At 34.1% G+C, this 19072-nt stretch overlaps 1 protein-coding gene across 1 annotated transcript in view; it reads left to right on the top strand.

Annotated features, from left to right (window-relative positions):
- The window catches only part of Traf4 (TNF receptor associated factor 4), a 559644-nt gene that overhangs the window by 28791 nt on the left and 511781 nt on the right, over positions 1 to 19072 (top strand). Inside the window, exon 2 of the mRNA XM_072525830.1 lies at positions 14717 to 14768. Within this exon, the coding sequence (XP_072381931.1) occupies positions 14717 to 14768 (52 nt within the window). The remainder of the gene's footprint in view (positions 1 to 14716; positions 14769 to 19072) is intronic.

The raw sequence follows: 19072 nt of genomic DNA on the forward strand, positions 1-19072 counted from the left end.
TACCAGCTTCAAATCTCGGTATACTAACACTTTCCAATAAAATTTTGAATACATTTGTAAAAACCTATTAAGCTTACCTCATATATAGTCAAATATTGTCTTAAATAACATATCTGCGCGCGTAATTTAACTTAATATATTCTAATACGTTCCCTAAACGTACCGTTCGTTTTTCAATCATCTATTGTTATTATAAACATATTTATTTGATACCTAGTTCAAATGGATGGTACTTGTAAATACCTCTGGGAGAATGTAACTCTTACATTTTTATGGTATTTGGGAGACAAAGGGTTGATGTCATGAGTTCGTCTTCTTAAGTCCTAGTTCTAGCTTGAGTTCATCTTTGCACCTTGTTTAGTTTGATCTTATTTTATCAGTTATTTTTTTTTAATCTACGATCTTTATTCTGAAACTTAAATCTACATTTGTGAAAAATATACTTAACTCGTATTATATACTTCGTAACTGTACTAACAATTTTTTGGTAGGCCTGTTGTAGCATCTTTTAACTGTACCATTTTATTGTAGCCCATTACTGTTTTTAAATATGCGACTCCTTTTTAAATAAAAAAGATACTGGCCCCTGAGATCCTAACAGAGCAGCGAGAGATCGAGCGCACTCAGCTTTGTTGATCAATTTTAGAATTTATAGCTCTACGTTGAATATGTTTTAAAGAACACACGTGTACAGAATCAAATGACAAATATTTCTTTACTGAATATTATCAGTACATCCAAGAATAGTCACCCCACAATAAACGAACATAGTTAAAATTCGTTATATAGGCATAACACTACAATCGGTCTATAGTCGGTTCACAATTTGTTGATAGCTCACTACAAGTTTAACCCTAATTAGAAAACTGAAATACAGAAAGGATAGGTAATACGATATAATAGTAAAAACCAACCTAAAACTGACGGTTTAAGACGTTTTCGACTAACCCACCTTATATCTGAAGGAATACAATACCTTATAATTCTATTACGGGGGTATTAGGAATGGTTAGAGATGAACGACCAGTGTCGTAGAGTATATGATTGAAACATTTATTTGAACTAAATAAATATATTTTTTAAATTGTACTTATGTAAATTGTATTTTTTAATAAAACTTATTTATTTTATTCAAAAATAAAAAGTTTCTTGCCATTTGTAAAAGATACATTTATTTAATTAAGGAAAAAGGCGCCAAATGTCGCCTGGCAAAATTTCCAATGTGTTTTAAATGTATCCATTATTTTCGAATCCGGAGAAAACTAATAAATATTTTTGAAAAATTTAAACGCAGAATGAAAGATTACATTATTACTCAGGGCAGAAAGTCCCTGAAAACTTCTACAATGTTTATTTTAATATGTTATGTAACAGGGGTGAAAATAAAAGAGAAAATATAGTATAATTTTTAATTGAAAATATTGCATGCAAAAGAAACTTTTTATTTATTCTAAAAAATATTTCATTCTGCCTTTAAATTTTTAAAAAATGCTGTTTAGTTTTCTCAGGATTTGAAAAAAAATGGATACATTTAAAACACATTGAACATTTTGACAGGCGACATTTTGCGCCTTTCCCCTTTAATACCTTACGATTACAACTATTATTACTTACCTTATATATATAATTACGATTAGAAAACTATTCAAATTCAAAATAAATAGGATTAACTTCGGAATCCGAGTCATCTTGAGAGTTAATAATTAGCGGTTGTGTCTCTACGGTCGCATCAATTATGTTATCAAGATCCCACATTTTTTGTTCTTCTTCTATTACATGCCTTACTGCATCTTTCCAGTTTTATTCTGTAATATGTTGTAAAGACTCGTATAACAATTCACGTACAGCTTGTATTTTATATAACGTATTTTTTCTAGCCACATAACTTTTCATTTGTGCCCAAATGAGTTCAATTGGATTTATTTCGCAGTGGTAGGGTGGAAGTCTAAGGACTGTAATGTTTCGCCTTTCCGCCATTTTGTCAACTACGTATTCCTTGAACTTAGATTTGTGTTGCCGGGCAATTTTTAGAAGTTCTGCTTTTACCATTCCATCTTCGTAAGGCAGATACTTATTCCGCAGCCAGTCAAGAATATCCTGTTTCTTCCACGCAGTCGTTGGAAGTCTTTCTACTAGTCGTGAATGATAAGGTGCATTATCTAATACTATAATTGAATTTTGTGGTATGTGTTCAATCATCTGCTCAAAATACTCTTCGAAAACATCAGCTGTCATCTCCTCGTGATAGTCTTTTGTGCTTTTGGACTGAAATTCCAACAAACCATGCTTAACAAATCCTTTTTCACTGCCAATGTGAGAAATTCTTAATCTACTGCCTTTACCAGAAGGTGGGGAGATACGAGTAGACCAACCTTCCATAAAGGCTTGCCTGGAGCTTAATATATTTTTATCTGACCAAATTTTTTTTAGAGTATGACCTGAGTTTACCCAAGTTTCATCCTGGTAGAAGATGGGCCTTCCTTCAGCCCGGAATTTTCGTATGGATCTTAGATAATTTCTTCTCCAACATATTATCTCCTCCCGGTCAATCAAAAGTGATTTTCGGTCTGATTTCTCCCACAGGAAATTTAATTCTTTTAAAACTTGCCACAATTTAGTTCGTCCGATATGAGGCAAATCCGGGTCGTCTCTAAGTTCTTGTAAAATTTTGTTTAGGTTTGGTATTTCTTTTTTGAAAAAAAAATTCATGAATTTTCCTTCGAATACCATTTTTGGCAAATTCATCAATTTCAATAAGCTTTTTCCCTCTCTTTAAGTGTTCGTTTGTGTTTGGGTTAGCTATACCGTGTTTTTTTCTTTCTGATAGGAACCTATATATAGTTGACTCTCCTACGCCAGTCATGTTGGCACAACTTTCGACTATGTTGCGAACAGTGTTTGTGGGATTCTGAGAAACCAGAGCATCGTGAACATTCAGGACAATAGTCTTCTCTCTTGGTGAATAGACAGACTTACTGACTGTACGCAACAGTACCGGTGTAAAACTTGATGATGTTGATGATGAAGCCATCACAAACAATCCAACAAAACGAGCACGAGCGAAAGGTACGTATATGTTCGTAGGTATATGGAATAAAAAATCACTCACGCACTGCATATAATTCGCAAAAGACCTATTCGAGACGCTAATTACTGCCGTAGACGCGGACACACCGACGAGCCGTAAATTACATGCGATCAAAAACGTACTAAACAAAAAAATTGTTTTCGTTCGTAATAACTTCACCCTTTTAAGTTAAGTTTCGAATATAAACTGAACAAACGAGGCACGTGGCCAAAGCATACCCATTATATTATTAAAAATTTGGGGAATTCCATCCTAATTATCTTGCAACGAATAGTACCTTCGGATATGAATTCCAGGTTTTCTAGTAAAGTGATTATAAACGCGAAGATTAGTATTGAAATATCCAAAGAGATAAGGTATTCTTATTTACAAAATTGTTAATGGTTAAATTCTTATTTTTATTAATATAATATAATTACATAACATTAGCCGTGAAAGTTTTAATTGTTTTTTTGCTAAATATATTAGTATTAAAATATTATTAATATTATATATATAACAGTATTAAAAAATATTATATTATTATTTAATGAATAAACACCTCAGGAACGCCTATGGTTTACGACCGTTTTATGAGTTTGAGGCAGATTTCGTGCTCTCAACAATTTATGAACGGAGAATAGCACAGCTTGAACCGCTTATGACGCTAACACCAGTGTCGAGCAAAAACAACAAACAGTAATTTATTTGCCTCTAAACACATACAATGAGATTAAAATCACCTCAACAGTTTTGCAACAAATAAATGTAAAATACACATTGAAATTACTATTTATTAAGTCTGAAATAATAAAAAAGCGTGCGTAATGAAAACTATATCCCTAATGTGGTTTGTAAGATAATACAATTATTAACTTAAGTCTCAACTAAGTCAAACAACAAATCTTAATCTGAAACGCACAAGAATAAACAACTTTAAGAACTTAGTGGTTAGAAGTTTATTTAATGTAAAAATTTGCTACTCACGGTGTATAATTAAAGAAAATTGGTAAGGTTGTCAACGCCATAGGAAATAATTATTAAAAAGGACTCCAAAAGTCCAATTGCTCTCTTCTGGGTATCATTTTGGAGAGAGAATAGGACCAGAATTTGTAACATGTGTCGATATTGTCATACCTACTGTCAATCTTTTTTTGATGCATGCATTATTCCGATATTAACTTATGCGGCACAAACATGGACAATCACAAAAAAGAATATGAATATACTTAGAGTCACTCAACACGCGATGGAAAGAGCAATGCTAGGTATATCACTTAAGGACAAGAAAACAAACACATGGATAAGACAGAAAACCAAAGTCACCGATGTGGTGCAAAAATCATTAAAGTTGAAATGGGAATACGCTGGACATGTAGCTAGGAGCGATCTAAACAAATGGCACAGATCAATTTTAACCTGGAGACCATACCAACACAAAAGACCCAAAGGCAGACCTATGAGATGGACAGATGATCTGAAAAGGACTGCCGGGAAAAATTGGCTACAAGTAGCGTACAATAAAAAACAATGGAAAGGAAGACTTGAAGAGGCTTATGTTCAGATGTGGACGTGAATGGCTAGACGAAGACTGTCAATCTGCATCAGAACTATTCGGCGATACAATCATAAATTATGATCTTTATAAGGTTATGGAAATTTATGTAAAATCTAATGGATGTTAACGATACGTGCTTATAAACACAAAGATAACCACAAAAGCTGTTAAAATCAGAAGTGCACCTAAGTGCTTTTCGAAAGAGAATTTAGTTGTAAACTTAGACGGGCAACCAACCATACTTTGGATTTTAACAAGAGACTGTTAAAGGGAAAACGGTAGCAATTATTGGAAGTCTTCCTTTCAAAGGTTAAATGGGGTGATGTAAAGTGTATGCCAAAATGCATATGGTGCGGAAATTACCCTTCTTTCAAATTATTGTGCACATCTGCGCATCCCACAACATAACTACTTATAAAGAGAGAGAAAGAAATTTAAAGTAAAACTCAACAAATGACAACACAAATGAGGTCGAGAATCTAGTAAGGTAAGTTTAGTTGAACTATCGCATTAAATTAACTTACAAGTTTATGTCGATGGAAATAAAAGGCTCTGATGGTAGAAGCTATCTCTTCAAAACTATTTCAATATTGTTTGATTTATCTCTAGCAATTTCATAAGATTCCAGAATATCCAATCTATTACTTTTTTTGCAAGTGTGTGTCTGAGTGTGTGAGTTTAACATCTAGAACGGAATAGCTGTGGTTTCTCGACAGAATATCGATGGTTGGAGAAAAGCAGAGGAGTTAGTATTGCCAATGTCTGTGTTTTTGCATTATTTTTTAATTAATTTTAGATGTTCTGAAATGCGGGTCTTTATTCTCCTGCCACTTTGGCCGATGTAAACTGTTTTACAAGAAGCGCAACAAATCTTATAAACCCCAGACTTATGTAGCATAGAAACTACATCTTTTTTATGTGCAGTATTTTAAGATCTTTTAAATAGAGTAGGAGTGTGGACCTAGAAAATGGACGAAACCAAAAAAGGATTTAGGTGTTTCTTGAGAAAAATCAATTAATAAATTCAAAAACATAGAAACTTGCAGTACTTACTCTGCTTTCTCCAACCATATTCTGTCATCAAATCAGTCCACCAAATATTCCCTTTAAATGTTAAACTCTTACATACTTGCAAAAAGAGTAATATATTGGATATTCTGGAATCTTATGAAATTGGGAGAGTCAAATCAAATAATATTGAGATAATTTTGAAAAAACAGCTTCTGCCATCTTCTTCTTCTTCAAGTTCCGCTCCTATCGGAGATTGGAAATCATTTGTTGGTTACGCGCCTGAGTAGTTCAATTGAACTGCATCCAAACCATTCACGGAGATTGCGTAGCCACGAGATTTTACGTCTTCCTACGCTTCTTCTGCCTTTGATTTTTGCGATTTTACGTCTTCCTACGCTTCTTCTGCCATTAAAGACTTTAATTTCCATCAACTAAACTTTAAATTATTTCAATGCGATAGTTCAACTGAACTTACCTTACTAGATTCTCGACCCCATTTGTGATGCCATTACGTGAGTTTTACTTTTAATTTCTTTACTATTATATAATTTGACTTATTTATGCTTTCTATTACATTGCTTGACCAGTGATGTTACCGGACTTATTAGAAATAGTTATGTCGTGAGATGCGCAGAAGTACGCAATAATTTGAAAGAAAGAAGAATTCATTCCCGTAGCATATCCATCTTGGCATACACGTTATATCACCCCATTTAACCTTCGGAAAGAAGACTTCCAGTAATTGCTACCGTTCCCTCTTACCAATCTCTTGTTCAATTTAAAAGTAAGGTTGGTTTTCTATCTAAGTTTACAGCTAAATTCTCTTTCGAAAACCACTTAGCTGCACTTCTGATTTCAACAGCTTTTGTAGTTACCTGAAATATATTTAACATCTATAAGATTTTACATAAATTTCCATACCCTTTTAAAGATCATAATTACCGATTTTATCGCCGAATAGTTTCGATGCCGATCGACAATAGGTACGACAGCACTGACACATGTCACAAATTCTGATCCTATCCTATCTCTTCAAAATGGTACCCAGGAGAGAGTAATAGGACTTTTTTTGACAACTTGTGGTTTTAAGGCCACTATACACATTCATGTATACTTGAACAGTATATATGAATGTGTTATATACAGTAATATAAGTTTATTGTGCAAGTATACCGTATATATGGGTCGACAACACACGTACAAGTATACATGCACAAGTGCATCAGTTCAAACTTGGACCATGTCATCGTCGTACGACAACATGTTGGCCGCTGCTGCAGCCGTTCTACTTCTTAAATTCTTCTAACAACAAAAAAAATGTACAGTTTGATGTAAGGGATGGCTAAAGAAGAGAGAAACCGGCACATGCGAATCTTTTAAATAAATTGAAAGTGTACCCACGTGATTGGTATAATTATTTACGAATGGACGAAGAAACTTATTTGCAGTTATTATCACTTGTAACTCTTCTAATTAATAAATAAGTCACTATTTTGTGAGAAGCTATACGTCCTGACGAAAGACCAACGGCAACCTTACTATTTCTTGCAACAGGAAGTAGATACGAGAATCTAAAATTTTCAACCAGAATCTCACCTTAAGCACTAGGCCACATCATTCCTGAGACGTGTCGTGCACTATCTCAAGTGCTAAAAAATTATTTAAAGGTAAAAAATAAAACAATTCAAACTGACATTAGTAAAACTGTAGTAAAAGCAATTTATTTGAGTACAACTACAAATTAGTCAAATTAGAGACGCACCATTCGGAGATAAAAACTCCACAAGTTCGCTTGTAGCATTGCTGTAATGTAAATGTATGGTGACTGAACATTGCTACCACTAGAGAAACTAATAGAATGGGTCAAAGGGAGTTGACCAGTTTCAGACATAAACAATGCTTCATTAATTATTTTTTTCTACGATTAATCGTTGTGTGCGATCTTGTACATCTCGAAGTTTACTGGACACATTTTTTCCAAAAATTTCATGTCGATCGTCTTTAATTTTGGGTCTCTTGAAATGTTCTTCGATGGATTTCAGAACATTGTTACATTGTTCTGCTGATGTTCGTTTGGTGGGAGGTCGCCCTGTAATACTACTCTTTGGAGTCGACGGTTCCGGTTGTAATGGAAGAGGTGTAGAAATCTTATAGTTTTGTTATTTCACGAAACGGAGCCTCGGTTGACTGGGATTCCTCTAAAACTTTCTCGGCATTTGGGGGTTTACCTTTGTCTATTGAATGCACAGTATGGTTCTACTGCCTATTGATGACGCTAACTATAAGTTTTTATTATATGATTTCGGTACGAACGGACGGGTCTCTGATGGCAGTGTTCTCAAAAACACAGTACTTTTTGACAAGTTACAGAAAAACCTGCTGAATATTCCGCCTCCTTTTGATGTCGGACAGAGAAAAAATCTGCCATACGTGTTTGTAGCAGATGATGGCTTTGTTTTCAGAATCGACATGTTAAAACTATTTACGCAAAGTGATTTAAAAAGCATAGAGAAGAAAACTTATAATTACAGATTAAGTAGAACTCGTCGTATTATTGTAAATACATTTAATTAGGAAATAAAAAATATTGTGATGGCAAGTTGTTCATTACAAAAGCTTTTTGATATCAAAATTAGGCTATGTCTATGCTCCACATGAATATTTTGATCTCAAAGGTACAGAAGATGTTACAGTCGCCAATGGATTTACAACGCAAAATTCAAATTTACAAGCTTTACTACGAACTAATGCTTGTAATGTGCCAGTATCAGCCAGAGATATACGCAACAAATTTATAAAATACTTTGCAAGTGAAGGTAAATTGTTTTGGCAGACCGATTTAATTAATTAAACGAACATTTGGGAAAAAACATTTTTATTTTTTCAAACACGAAATAACACTCTTTGTTAACAATATACAAAATATACAAATATTTCATACGTACAGCATTTTCTTTCGAGTTTGAGAACGAATGCCTGGGAATATCTTGGTCTCCCAGAAACTCGAACATACCTGGGTGTATATATTTCGCCGGTACCAGCTCCAGACTTTATCAAAGTGTCTTCTTTGTTTCTCCTTTCTGTAATTAGTTCGGAAGGCGTTAATTTCTTTGTAACAACTGCATCACGATCTGCTTTTCGGTCGATTTGCTGCAATTTTTGTATCAGTTTTTTATATCCCGTCTTTCTTTTTCCCCTATCGTGGTACTCTTTGCTTTTTACGGACCACAGACATGGCTCCTGTTCGTAAATCGAAATAAATTCTTCGAGACATTCTCGATGTCCGTTTTTCATGTAACTCGTCGTAACCAAACTCGTATTGCACCAGTCTAGCGGGAACAACAATATCGTTCATCTAGACGAATGGTCAATGGTCAAAACTCAACTATTTCAAACTTGTACTAGTCTTTCACACATACACAATTACACTTGCGCAAGTCTGACATGCACAAGCAAAAATTCTAATATTTCCTCAAGTCTCATGTCGCTTGTACAGTTACAATACTTATGCAAGTATTGCCCAACATACGTTTCGGTATACTTGTGCATGTATACTGTTCAAGTATACATGAATGTGTATGAGGGCCTTTACTTAGAGTTAATAATAATTGTATTAAAAAAATCGTATGCCGTACTTCCATCGGATTTTATGGTTAAAACGTATTAAATGCATACGGTATACTACATTCCGCAATGTCTTAAGCATTTTTTGATATAATCATTTATAACATCGTATACGTTGTCTATAAAATGATTTACCGTATTGCTAAAACTGTAAAGTCGCTAAAACTGTTGCTAAAACTGCAATAAATCCTTTAATAGGTATTTTGGATGTTTAATCAATTTTAGAAAAAGTTTTGTGTATAATAAAAATTTTAATTATTGCAATAAATATTTTTACTTATTAACTACAAGAAAGTGAAAGCATATTTATACTCAAATTGATGAACATAAAAAAAAATACTAAGAATCGAACAAAGAACTCTTCTTCAACTTTACCTATACGAATATTCCAACCAAAAAACAATGTTATAGTCCTCAGTAAACAGAATTAAAGAAGAAATTTTGATTTGCTATCAACAAGTCCTCGTAGACACTTTGTCTCAGGACTAGCAACCTCCAGTGGAGTCTTACGTTGCCATGTTATCAATTCCTGTTGTAACTAAAAACATCCTAGCATATAATATTAAATAATGTAACCTAAATTCAGTTTAACAACATTTAACGGGTTTTTACCCAAGTATTTAGTGGCTTTTTGTTTTTGTCGGGAAGAAGATTTTACCATTGCTAACACCTGGTTTAGACTTCCCCGAGACGGCTTTATACGTGGAAGTCACCTGCAGATACAGCCAACAATATCATGAGGAAACAGATAGACTTTATTCTCATTAACAAAAGATTCAAGAACAGCTTGACTTCGTCGAAGACCTTCCTAGGAGCAGACGTTTCATCAGACCACAACCCATTAGTGAACCAGATAGAACTCAAACTAAATAAACTCCTCAAAGGTAAACCTAAACAGAACCTGGATTAGGAAACTCTAAAAGACCCCGTAGTTCGTCAGAACGTAAGAGATGTAATGAGAGACAAACTAGAAACCGCTAAACAACAAGAACAGAGTGTAGAACAAAGATGGAGTTATATCAAAGACATCATGCTAAATGCGGGAAAAGAACATCTCCTAATCGAAAAGCTCCAAGTAAAACACGATCATATAAATATTTACCGAAAGATTCGAGAAGCCACTGGTCAATACAAGAGGAGAAACACACATCTTCTCAGAAACAAAGACGGGAACCTGGTGACGACAGTTAAGGAGAAGTTGGTGACCTGGAAAATGTACATCGAAGAACTTTTCTGGGACTACCGAGGTAACCTTCTAGAAATAAATTGCATGACAGGGCCGTTAATATTAGAAAGTAAGGTGAAAGCAGCTTTAAAACAGTCTAAGAATTGTAAGGCTACAGGTCCGGACGAAATACCCGTTGAACTTATTAAGGTGATGAGTGAATTAAGCACAAAGGAGTTAACTGAACTGTTTAACGCCATATACGATTCAGGTAATATCCCAGAGGAATGGCTATTGTCAACATTTGTAACACTATCAAAAAAAAACGATCTGCGAAAACGTGCGAGGATTTCCGAACTATCAGCCTTATGAGTCATGCACTTAAGATTTTTCTTAAAATCATACATGCCAGAATTTACAAGAAATGCGAAGAAAATGTCAGTGAAATGCAATTTTGATTCCGCTATTCCATGGGTTCCATTCCCTAGGACATGTAATGAGAAATCAAGAACGTTACGGCCTTCTCCAGCTGACTCTCCAAGGGAAGGTAAATGGTAAGAGAGGACCGGGAGGAAGACGCATTTCCTGGCTTCAAAATTTACAAAAGTGGTATAACACGACTGCCACTGAACTGTTCCGCGCTGCAATAAACAAAGTAAAGATAGCCGTGATAATCACCAACATCCGGAACGGATAGGCACTTTAAGAAGAAGAAGATTCCATGGGTACACGTGAAGCACTTTTCACCTTACACGTTCTACTTCAGAGATGCCGCGATGTCAGTTGTGATGTCTATATTTGTTTTATTGACTACTCCAAGGCATTTGACCGTTGTCAGCACCAGAAAATGTTCGCCGCCATATAAAGAGCAGGATTGGATGAGAAGGACATTCGGATCATCATGAATTTATACGGGAACCAGCGTGCTCAAGTCAAGGTCGAAGACCAGCTGACTGACCAAGTGAAGATCATGCGAGGAGTAAGGCAAAGCTGTGTGCTCTCGCCGACTCTTTTCAATATATACTCTGAAGAAATTTTTAGTGAAGCCCTCACAAACCTAGAAATGGGAATCTGAGTGAACAGTGAATACATCAATACTATTCGCTACGCCGATGACACTGTGTTACTAGGAACCAGCCTAAATGATCTACAAGTCTCACTTGACCAAGTGTGAGAACTGTGAGCGTAACATACGGTCTAGACCATAATATTAAGAAAACTAAATTCATGGTTGTCAGCCGTGTAAATTTAGATCCCGGGACACTAATAACAGGTAGTGAAGAGATCGAGAGAGTCAACAGATTCACTTACCTCGGAACTACCCTCAACTTACAATGCGACTGCGCTCAAGAGATTAGATCCAGAATTGTAATGGCATGGTCTACATTTATCCATTTTATATTTTATGCTATATTCTTCCAGTGTTACTATATGGAATTAAAGCCTGGATACTGATACAAGCCACAGAAAAGCGGATTGAAGCCTTCGAAATGTGGATCTACAGAAGGATACTAAAAATATCGTATGTGGACCATGTCACCAACGTTGAGGTCCTACAGCGCATGAAAAAATAAAAAGAAGTGCTTAATTTAGTGAAACAACGTAAACTTAAATACCTCCAGAACGTGATGCGGAACGAAGAAAAATATCGAATTCTTCAACTCGTTATGCTGGGTAAAGTATTTGGCAGGAGGGGACCGGGACGCCGTCATATCTCGTGGTTAAAAAACCTCCGACAATAGTTTGGGATGACCTCCGCAGAGCTGTTTCGCAGAGCAGTCAACAAAACCATGATAGCCTTGATGATCGCCAACATCCGGATAAGGCACTGAAGAAGAAGAAGAATTTAGTTGCTCAAAACGTGTACATCTAGATAACACTGATGACGGAATATTAATTTCGAAAACGTTCAGTGATGTAGCCTGATCGGGTGTTTTAATTATATACATTTTATAAAGGATTTTTAAATATTTTTTTTTACTTATTAGAACCTCAATAGGAAAAAAATGGCGTCCCTACAAAACTAGTTTAGTGCAAGAACTAGTAGAAAAAGCTTTTGATAAACGGGCTGAATAAGTTTTTAAAAAACGTTCTTTGTTAGAAGTTATGTTTCTCCTAAACGGCCATGTCATTCTTAAACTTGCCAGCATTGGGCTGCAAAAAATCACATCAGGATGCATCATTACTGTATTCAATACCCAGAAAAAGTGAATGTTTGGTCTTACATTCAAGTCAAGAAGAATACTTAAATCGTAAAGGGTACCAAAATAGATTACAAACTATTCTATTCTAACTAAGTTTTGGTTACCTTTTGAAAGGTCCTTTTATCAAATATTTATTTCTCCTAGTGCTATTTTTCGGTTCATTTATTGATTTGTTTTGTTTTTAGATTAGCAAACTATTTTTCACGTTTTATCTTGAATTATTTTAACCTCCATCGTTCTTTTGGTTATTCTATCTAGTTTGGCTCTATGTTTATGCTGTTTCTTTTTCATATATTCTAAGTGGATATAGTTGTTTGTTTCTAATGTCATTCTACTGAAGAAAAAAAATACACTGTTTGAAATATGTGTTTGGTTATTCTAAAAATACTTCTTGGGAATCTTGTAAATTAACTACTACTAGTATTATCTAATTCCGTTATTTTATTTGCATATGCCAGCGAATGATCCGCATTCCGTGCATAAAAATTAGCGAATTTTTTGTTGTGTTAATAACATACTTTCTATTAATTCAATGAACTCTTTATAAAAAAAATTATCATTAGTTTTATTTTTGTAATAAAAGAATTCTAAAATATATTTTATTAGTACACATTATTTTCTTTGTCACTTTTTTCCCTTTATCCCTATGCGGGGTCGGTCAACTAAATTACGTTGTTTACATATTTTTTATAACTAAATGTTTACATATTGGGTTATGTCAATATTATTCTTATTTCATAGACATATCTTGTCTAAGAATTTCTCACTAGATCTTCTTTGGTCTTTCTCTGCTATTTATTCAAGGAACTCGTAACTAAGTGATACTGGGTAATTAATTAATTAATTAATTAATCACAACCATCGTAACCAATTCTCCCCTGATAACAATTGGTATTATACCAAGACTTCCCCTAATATATTTATTCCCTCCCTATTTTATGCCTTCTTGTTACTTTACTCATATGCGAAGCCATTTTTATTTTCGCCATATGTATTATTTGATTTTTTTCTTTTTCAGCGATCAATGACGTACATCATAGGTGACGATGTACGTGATATCTCAGGACAGGTTTATTAAAGTTGTCTTTTAGTTTTGTTGTAATCTTTCTGTAACACAGTATACCACTCACCTCTTTCCAACCCATCGGCTCTTTCCATTTCATCTATCCTGTTTTAGCTGTACTGCATACATCGCCATCTATTTTCCCATTCCTATGCTATACTAATTCTAGTTAGTCCAGTATATTATCTATCAACTTTTTTTATAATATGCTACGCCGACGACGCCATAATAACAGCCGAAAATGACGATGACCTACAAAGATTAATTAAAGAATTCGAAGATACGGCGCTCATATACAACATCAGATCTCAACAGAGAAAACTAAAACGATAGTTATATCAGCGGAACCGAGACGATGTAAACTAGTCGTAAATAACAAAATAATAGAACAAGTGATGGAAACTGAATACTTGGGAATAAAACTGTCAAGCTACGGAAAAGTGGAAGAAGAAGTACAAAAACAAGTGAACATGGCAAACAGAGCAGCAGGATGTCTCAACAACACAATCTGGAGAAACAAATACCTCACAACAGAAACGAAAACCAGGATATATAAATCAACAATAAGACCGATAATGACGTACACAGCGGAAACAAGAGCAGATACGGCGAAAACACAAAGCCTACTGGAAACAACAGAAATGAAAGTCTTACAAAAAATAACAAACCAAACTCTAAGAGACAGAGTAAGAAGTGGGGAAATACGAGCGAGATGTGGTATAGAGGAAATAAACGCGTGGACCAGAAGAAGAAAAGTGAAATGGAATAAACACATCGAAAGAATGACAGAAAATAGAATAGTATGAATAGCAAGAGACAAATCGCCAAATGGAAGAAGATCATTGGGACGACCGAGGAAAAGATGGTCAGACAACGTCAATTGAGGCTCAAACCGAAGTAAAACAGGCGTTAAGCCTATTTATAAAGTAGGAAGAAGAAGAACTTTTTTTATTAATTTATTATATTTTATAATATATTATTTCTAATAATTTGTGTTTCGCTCATTTACATATTTTCTTTTTAGTGATAAACTACTTACCATTGAAGGCATTACCATCACTTTTGATTATAATAAGGTAAGTTGTTTTCTATCACTAAAATACTTAATTAAAATTATCTATTTATTAACATACTAATATTAAAATATATCGTTCATAGTAAAAATATTATTGTCAATATACGAGTATGTTTGAACTGCTTATTTATCGATATGTAGAGTAACGAGTTCTTGAACGGTGCCCCACAGATGATCGATTGAATTAAGATTTAGGGATTGTCTTGACAATCGTAACACATAAATAATTTCGTTTGTCATCTAGTTTGTCACAATACGTGCGATGTGTGGAAAACAATTGGTATAAACTTCATATAAACATACCTCAATGTAAATGCCACCATTTAAAATGCAACTAAAATAGGCGATCGACACTGTCTGATCGAATTCGAATGTAGAAGAAAAAAATCATGGAAAAGAAAAACAAATTAAGAAATATTGCGAATGAGAGACTTTATCTGAACAATGGTATGGCGAAATAAGAAAGGAGGATTCAAAAAAAATTTCAGGAAATTTGCTAAAATTAAAAGGAAAAAAGAGAAGGAAACAAAAATTTAAATTTCTGGTAATCTTTAAATCTTTAAATTAATGGTAATCTCGCCAACTATCCGCCAAGTACAGATATCATCTAAATTACTTCTTCAGAATCCAACTGCAGATCATAGTAATTCCGATTTTGGCATCACAAAATCCAAGCGCTGGTGACACAGCAGTTATCGCCATTTCTGTCTTTCTTTTTTTTCGACGTTCAGGATAAATGATGCATATTTTGAGTGGTCTCTTGACGAGGTAAGTCGAACAATCCATCTCTTATTTTATACGTTAAATAAATATTTATTTTAGACCCCCACCGGGAACACTAACCACTGCCAGAACTATGTTTGTTGGCCGGACGTGACTTTAATTGTGGTTTTATGGTATGATTTGTTTTGAAGCCAGACTGTATAATTAGCCGTTATGACATGACACTCCCAGCATTCACTTGCTTACTGTTATTTAATGGTATGATTCATCTTATATAAATGCCTTTTGTGGAATATCGCGATTTTTTATCCTCAATATCTAAAAATAAAACTGTTCAAACAGTGTGCTCTTCCCGTCCATACATTCGAGTGTCAAACTTGGACAATAGCTAATATAGCAATAGCGAAGACACAAAGAGCGATGGAAAGACAAATGATCAATGGACGACTGTCAAATAGGAGGATAGGAGAAGAAGGAATAACTGGATAAGAAACCTCACAAAACTTAAAGATACCACCTGCCAAATAACAAAATTAAGGTGGAAATTTTTCATTCACACTGTTAGACAAAAAGATGGAAAAGGGACAAAGATTATTACAGATTAGGGATACTGGACATATAAATGAAAACGAGAGAGACCACAAATGAGGTGATTTAATGATCTGCAGCATCACGCTGGTCCAAGGTTCAAGATAGAGAAAGATGGAGAAGCGAAAGGGAGGCCTATGTTCAATATTGGATGTCTCAAGACTAATAGGTAGATAGAATATTTATACTAGTCATATGTTTATCACTACCTTCTTTAACTTTTTGTCTAATTAAATTCCGCGTACTCCTTTCCTCAGGTACAGTCGACGGAACGATGAGGAACTGCTCTGTGTTCAACTGGCTACAGGCGGTCTAAGATAACGGCAACCTTATAGAGCTGTACGGAGCTAGACTTCCCTTGCAAAGTTCGGTCTCCTATTTGGGAGTTCAATTTCAGAGGAACCTCAATTGGGACACGGAATTAAATCTTATCCTAAACAGAGTGAGTAGAAGAGCTAGATTGCTGGCCAGAAATACATCTTACGAACCATCACAAGCTCCAACATCAGAACAAAGGAGGTCCTAAAAACATCTTGCCACCGCCTAGAACATATACTCACTAGGCATCCCGTAAAAAAAGTACCCTTCCTTCAGGCCAAACTTCTTCAGAAGCTACATTACCATTTTAAATAAAATCCATATCTTTATTATGTTATGTCTTATGTTATTATTAAAAAATGACCTCTGGCATAGTTAATTTGAATATGTACAATTTAAACCAAATGATTGATCGAGCTAAAATTTTAAGAGTTTGTTAAGTTCTCCAATAATGGCATTTGAGAGCAATCATAAAAGTAATAATTAGTTTTTTTAAAAAGTTATAAATTAACAATTAGCCATTTTGACTTATTTTTCTGTTTTTGGATCAACAAAGTAATATAAAAATATTTAGAATATGTAATTTTGAGGTTTTTGTAACAGATAAAATGTTAATATTTAACTATAAATAGATACCTTTTTCGCACTAAATTGTTAACAATTTCTGCCGAAAACGTATAGCTTTTCTTACTATAGCTATAGGTATACATATATTAACGAAAAAACTGGTCATAAACCTTTCTATGGTGAAGTCTCGAATACAATTAAATTTTGTGTATGTCCCTGGTGTATAAAGATTTTTTTTATAAAATATAATATAGGTAATCTTAAATAAAGAAAGTAATTAAGGTTGCATAACGATGCAAGGCCAATTTGCTCGTTAAAACATTATTGTTTTTCTCCCGAGAACCAATTATTAAAATGAGAAAATTTGTTCATTCCGATTTGTCTCACATCGTTAATGCAAGATAATTATTACTGATATGTAAATCATAATCCGTGTAATAAATAACATTCGGATGTAAAGAAGAATGAATTCATGCGTGTAAAATCTTATTCATAGTATTCGAGTCATACCGATCTTAATGTCATTCTTTGGACATGTACAATTCACCAAAGAGATAAACAGTATTTATTGATATTAATAAATTCTGCCGCTTTGATAGAGACTAATAGCCGTCATTTGAGATGTATAGCGGACAGAGGTATAATAAAATTGCTTAAAATTAAAGCCAGAGACCAAGTGGCCCAAATATGAAACCTGATCTTACAAGAAATTCTCTATTTCCGTTTTATAGATACACAAAATATATAAACTTATCAAATATGGATCAGCAAGTACACGTGATTATAACCTACTGTTTTTGAATGTACCCGTTCATCCTGTAGGCATTTATGAAGTGAGTTACACTGAAACCCCCATCTCTTGCCGTACCTACTGCTAATCCATAGGTTGATTTAATACACCAGCCATCTCATCATATTACACCATATTTATTATAGAATTGATTATACAATATTTAGACAAAGATTAAATACGATATTTTAAAAATTTAAAGACAAACATTATCAAACTCTAATAGTAGATCTCTCCTTACTTAATCATGATAAGTATTCACACATTTCTGCCGAGGTCAGGCTTCAGTATCATGCAAATTTACTCAAATATTCCACTTAAAAATTGTTGTTCACTGATGCCTTCAAAGATTGCAACGGAGTTACAGCTGCTACTGTATCAGAAAAGGTAATTTCTGCCACTAGATTAACTGACTGCTGTAGTATTTATACCGCAGAACTCCAAGGAATACTTGACGCACTAAATCATTGTAAAACCACAAATGAAAAACAAGTACTAATATTATCAGATTCATTAAGTTCTTTACAGGCCATTAAACATGTTTATCCTACACATATCAATCTATTTCTAATTAAAGACGCGTTGCAACAGCTCCAATTTTCTGGGATAACCATGTTATTTATGTGTGTACTACTATCCCATGTCGGAATAACGTAATGAGCTAGCAGACAAAACAGCGTTTGAAGCAATAAACAATGTGAACATTCCGACTACAACAGGTATACCTATATCAGATACTAAAACTTTATTCAAGACTCATGTATACAAAATCTGGCAAGAAATATGGGATCAAACAAACACAAATCTTAAAAGCATCAAACCAGACGTATCTTCAAAAAATCTTCCTATACCACCAAAGAGAAAAGACCAGGTAATTATCAGCAGATTCCGGCTTGGGCATACATGACTTACGCACGACTACATAATCTCCAAAGAACCATCACCAATGTGCCAAAGATGCCAAATATCTTTCACAGTCAACCATATAATATTAGAATGTCCAGAGTACACCTCAGCCAAGGCGATATTCAAGATACCAAACAGCCTGAAAGAAGCACTGGTTACAAAATTCAATGAAGTTCTGTCTTTTTTAAATTACTGTAAACTCTATAATAAATTATGATTTAATTTTTATTACATGTACATACATGTACATTGTACCATATTGTTGTAAATTATGACTTCTAAAATGTATCTTATTTTCTCTATTTGTATCATAACCCTACCGCTAAAAAACCTAGTGGTTGATGCGGATAAATAAAATTAAAAAATACATTATCAAATAAAGTAAAATACAACACAAAAAAAGTTAATCTTAG

Source organism: Diabrotica undecimpunctata, chromosome 3 (genome assembly GCF_040954645.1).
Source record: "Diabrotica undecimpunctata isolate CICGRU chromosome 3, icDiaUnde3, whole genome shotgun sequence".
NCBI classification, from domain to species: domain Eukaryota; kingdom Metazoa; phylum Arthropoda; class Insecta; order Coleoptera; family Chrysomelidae; genus Diabrotica; species Diabrotica undecimpunctata.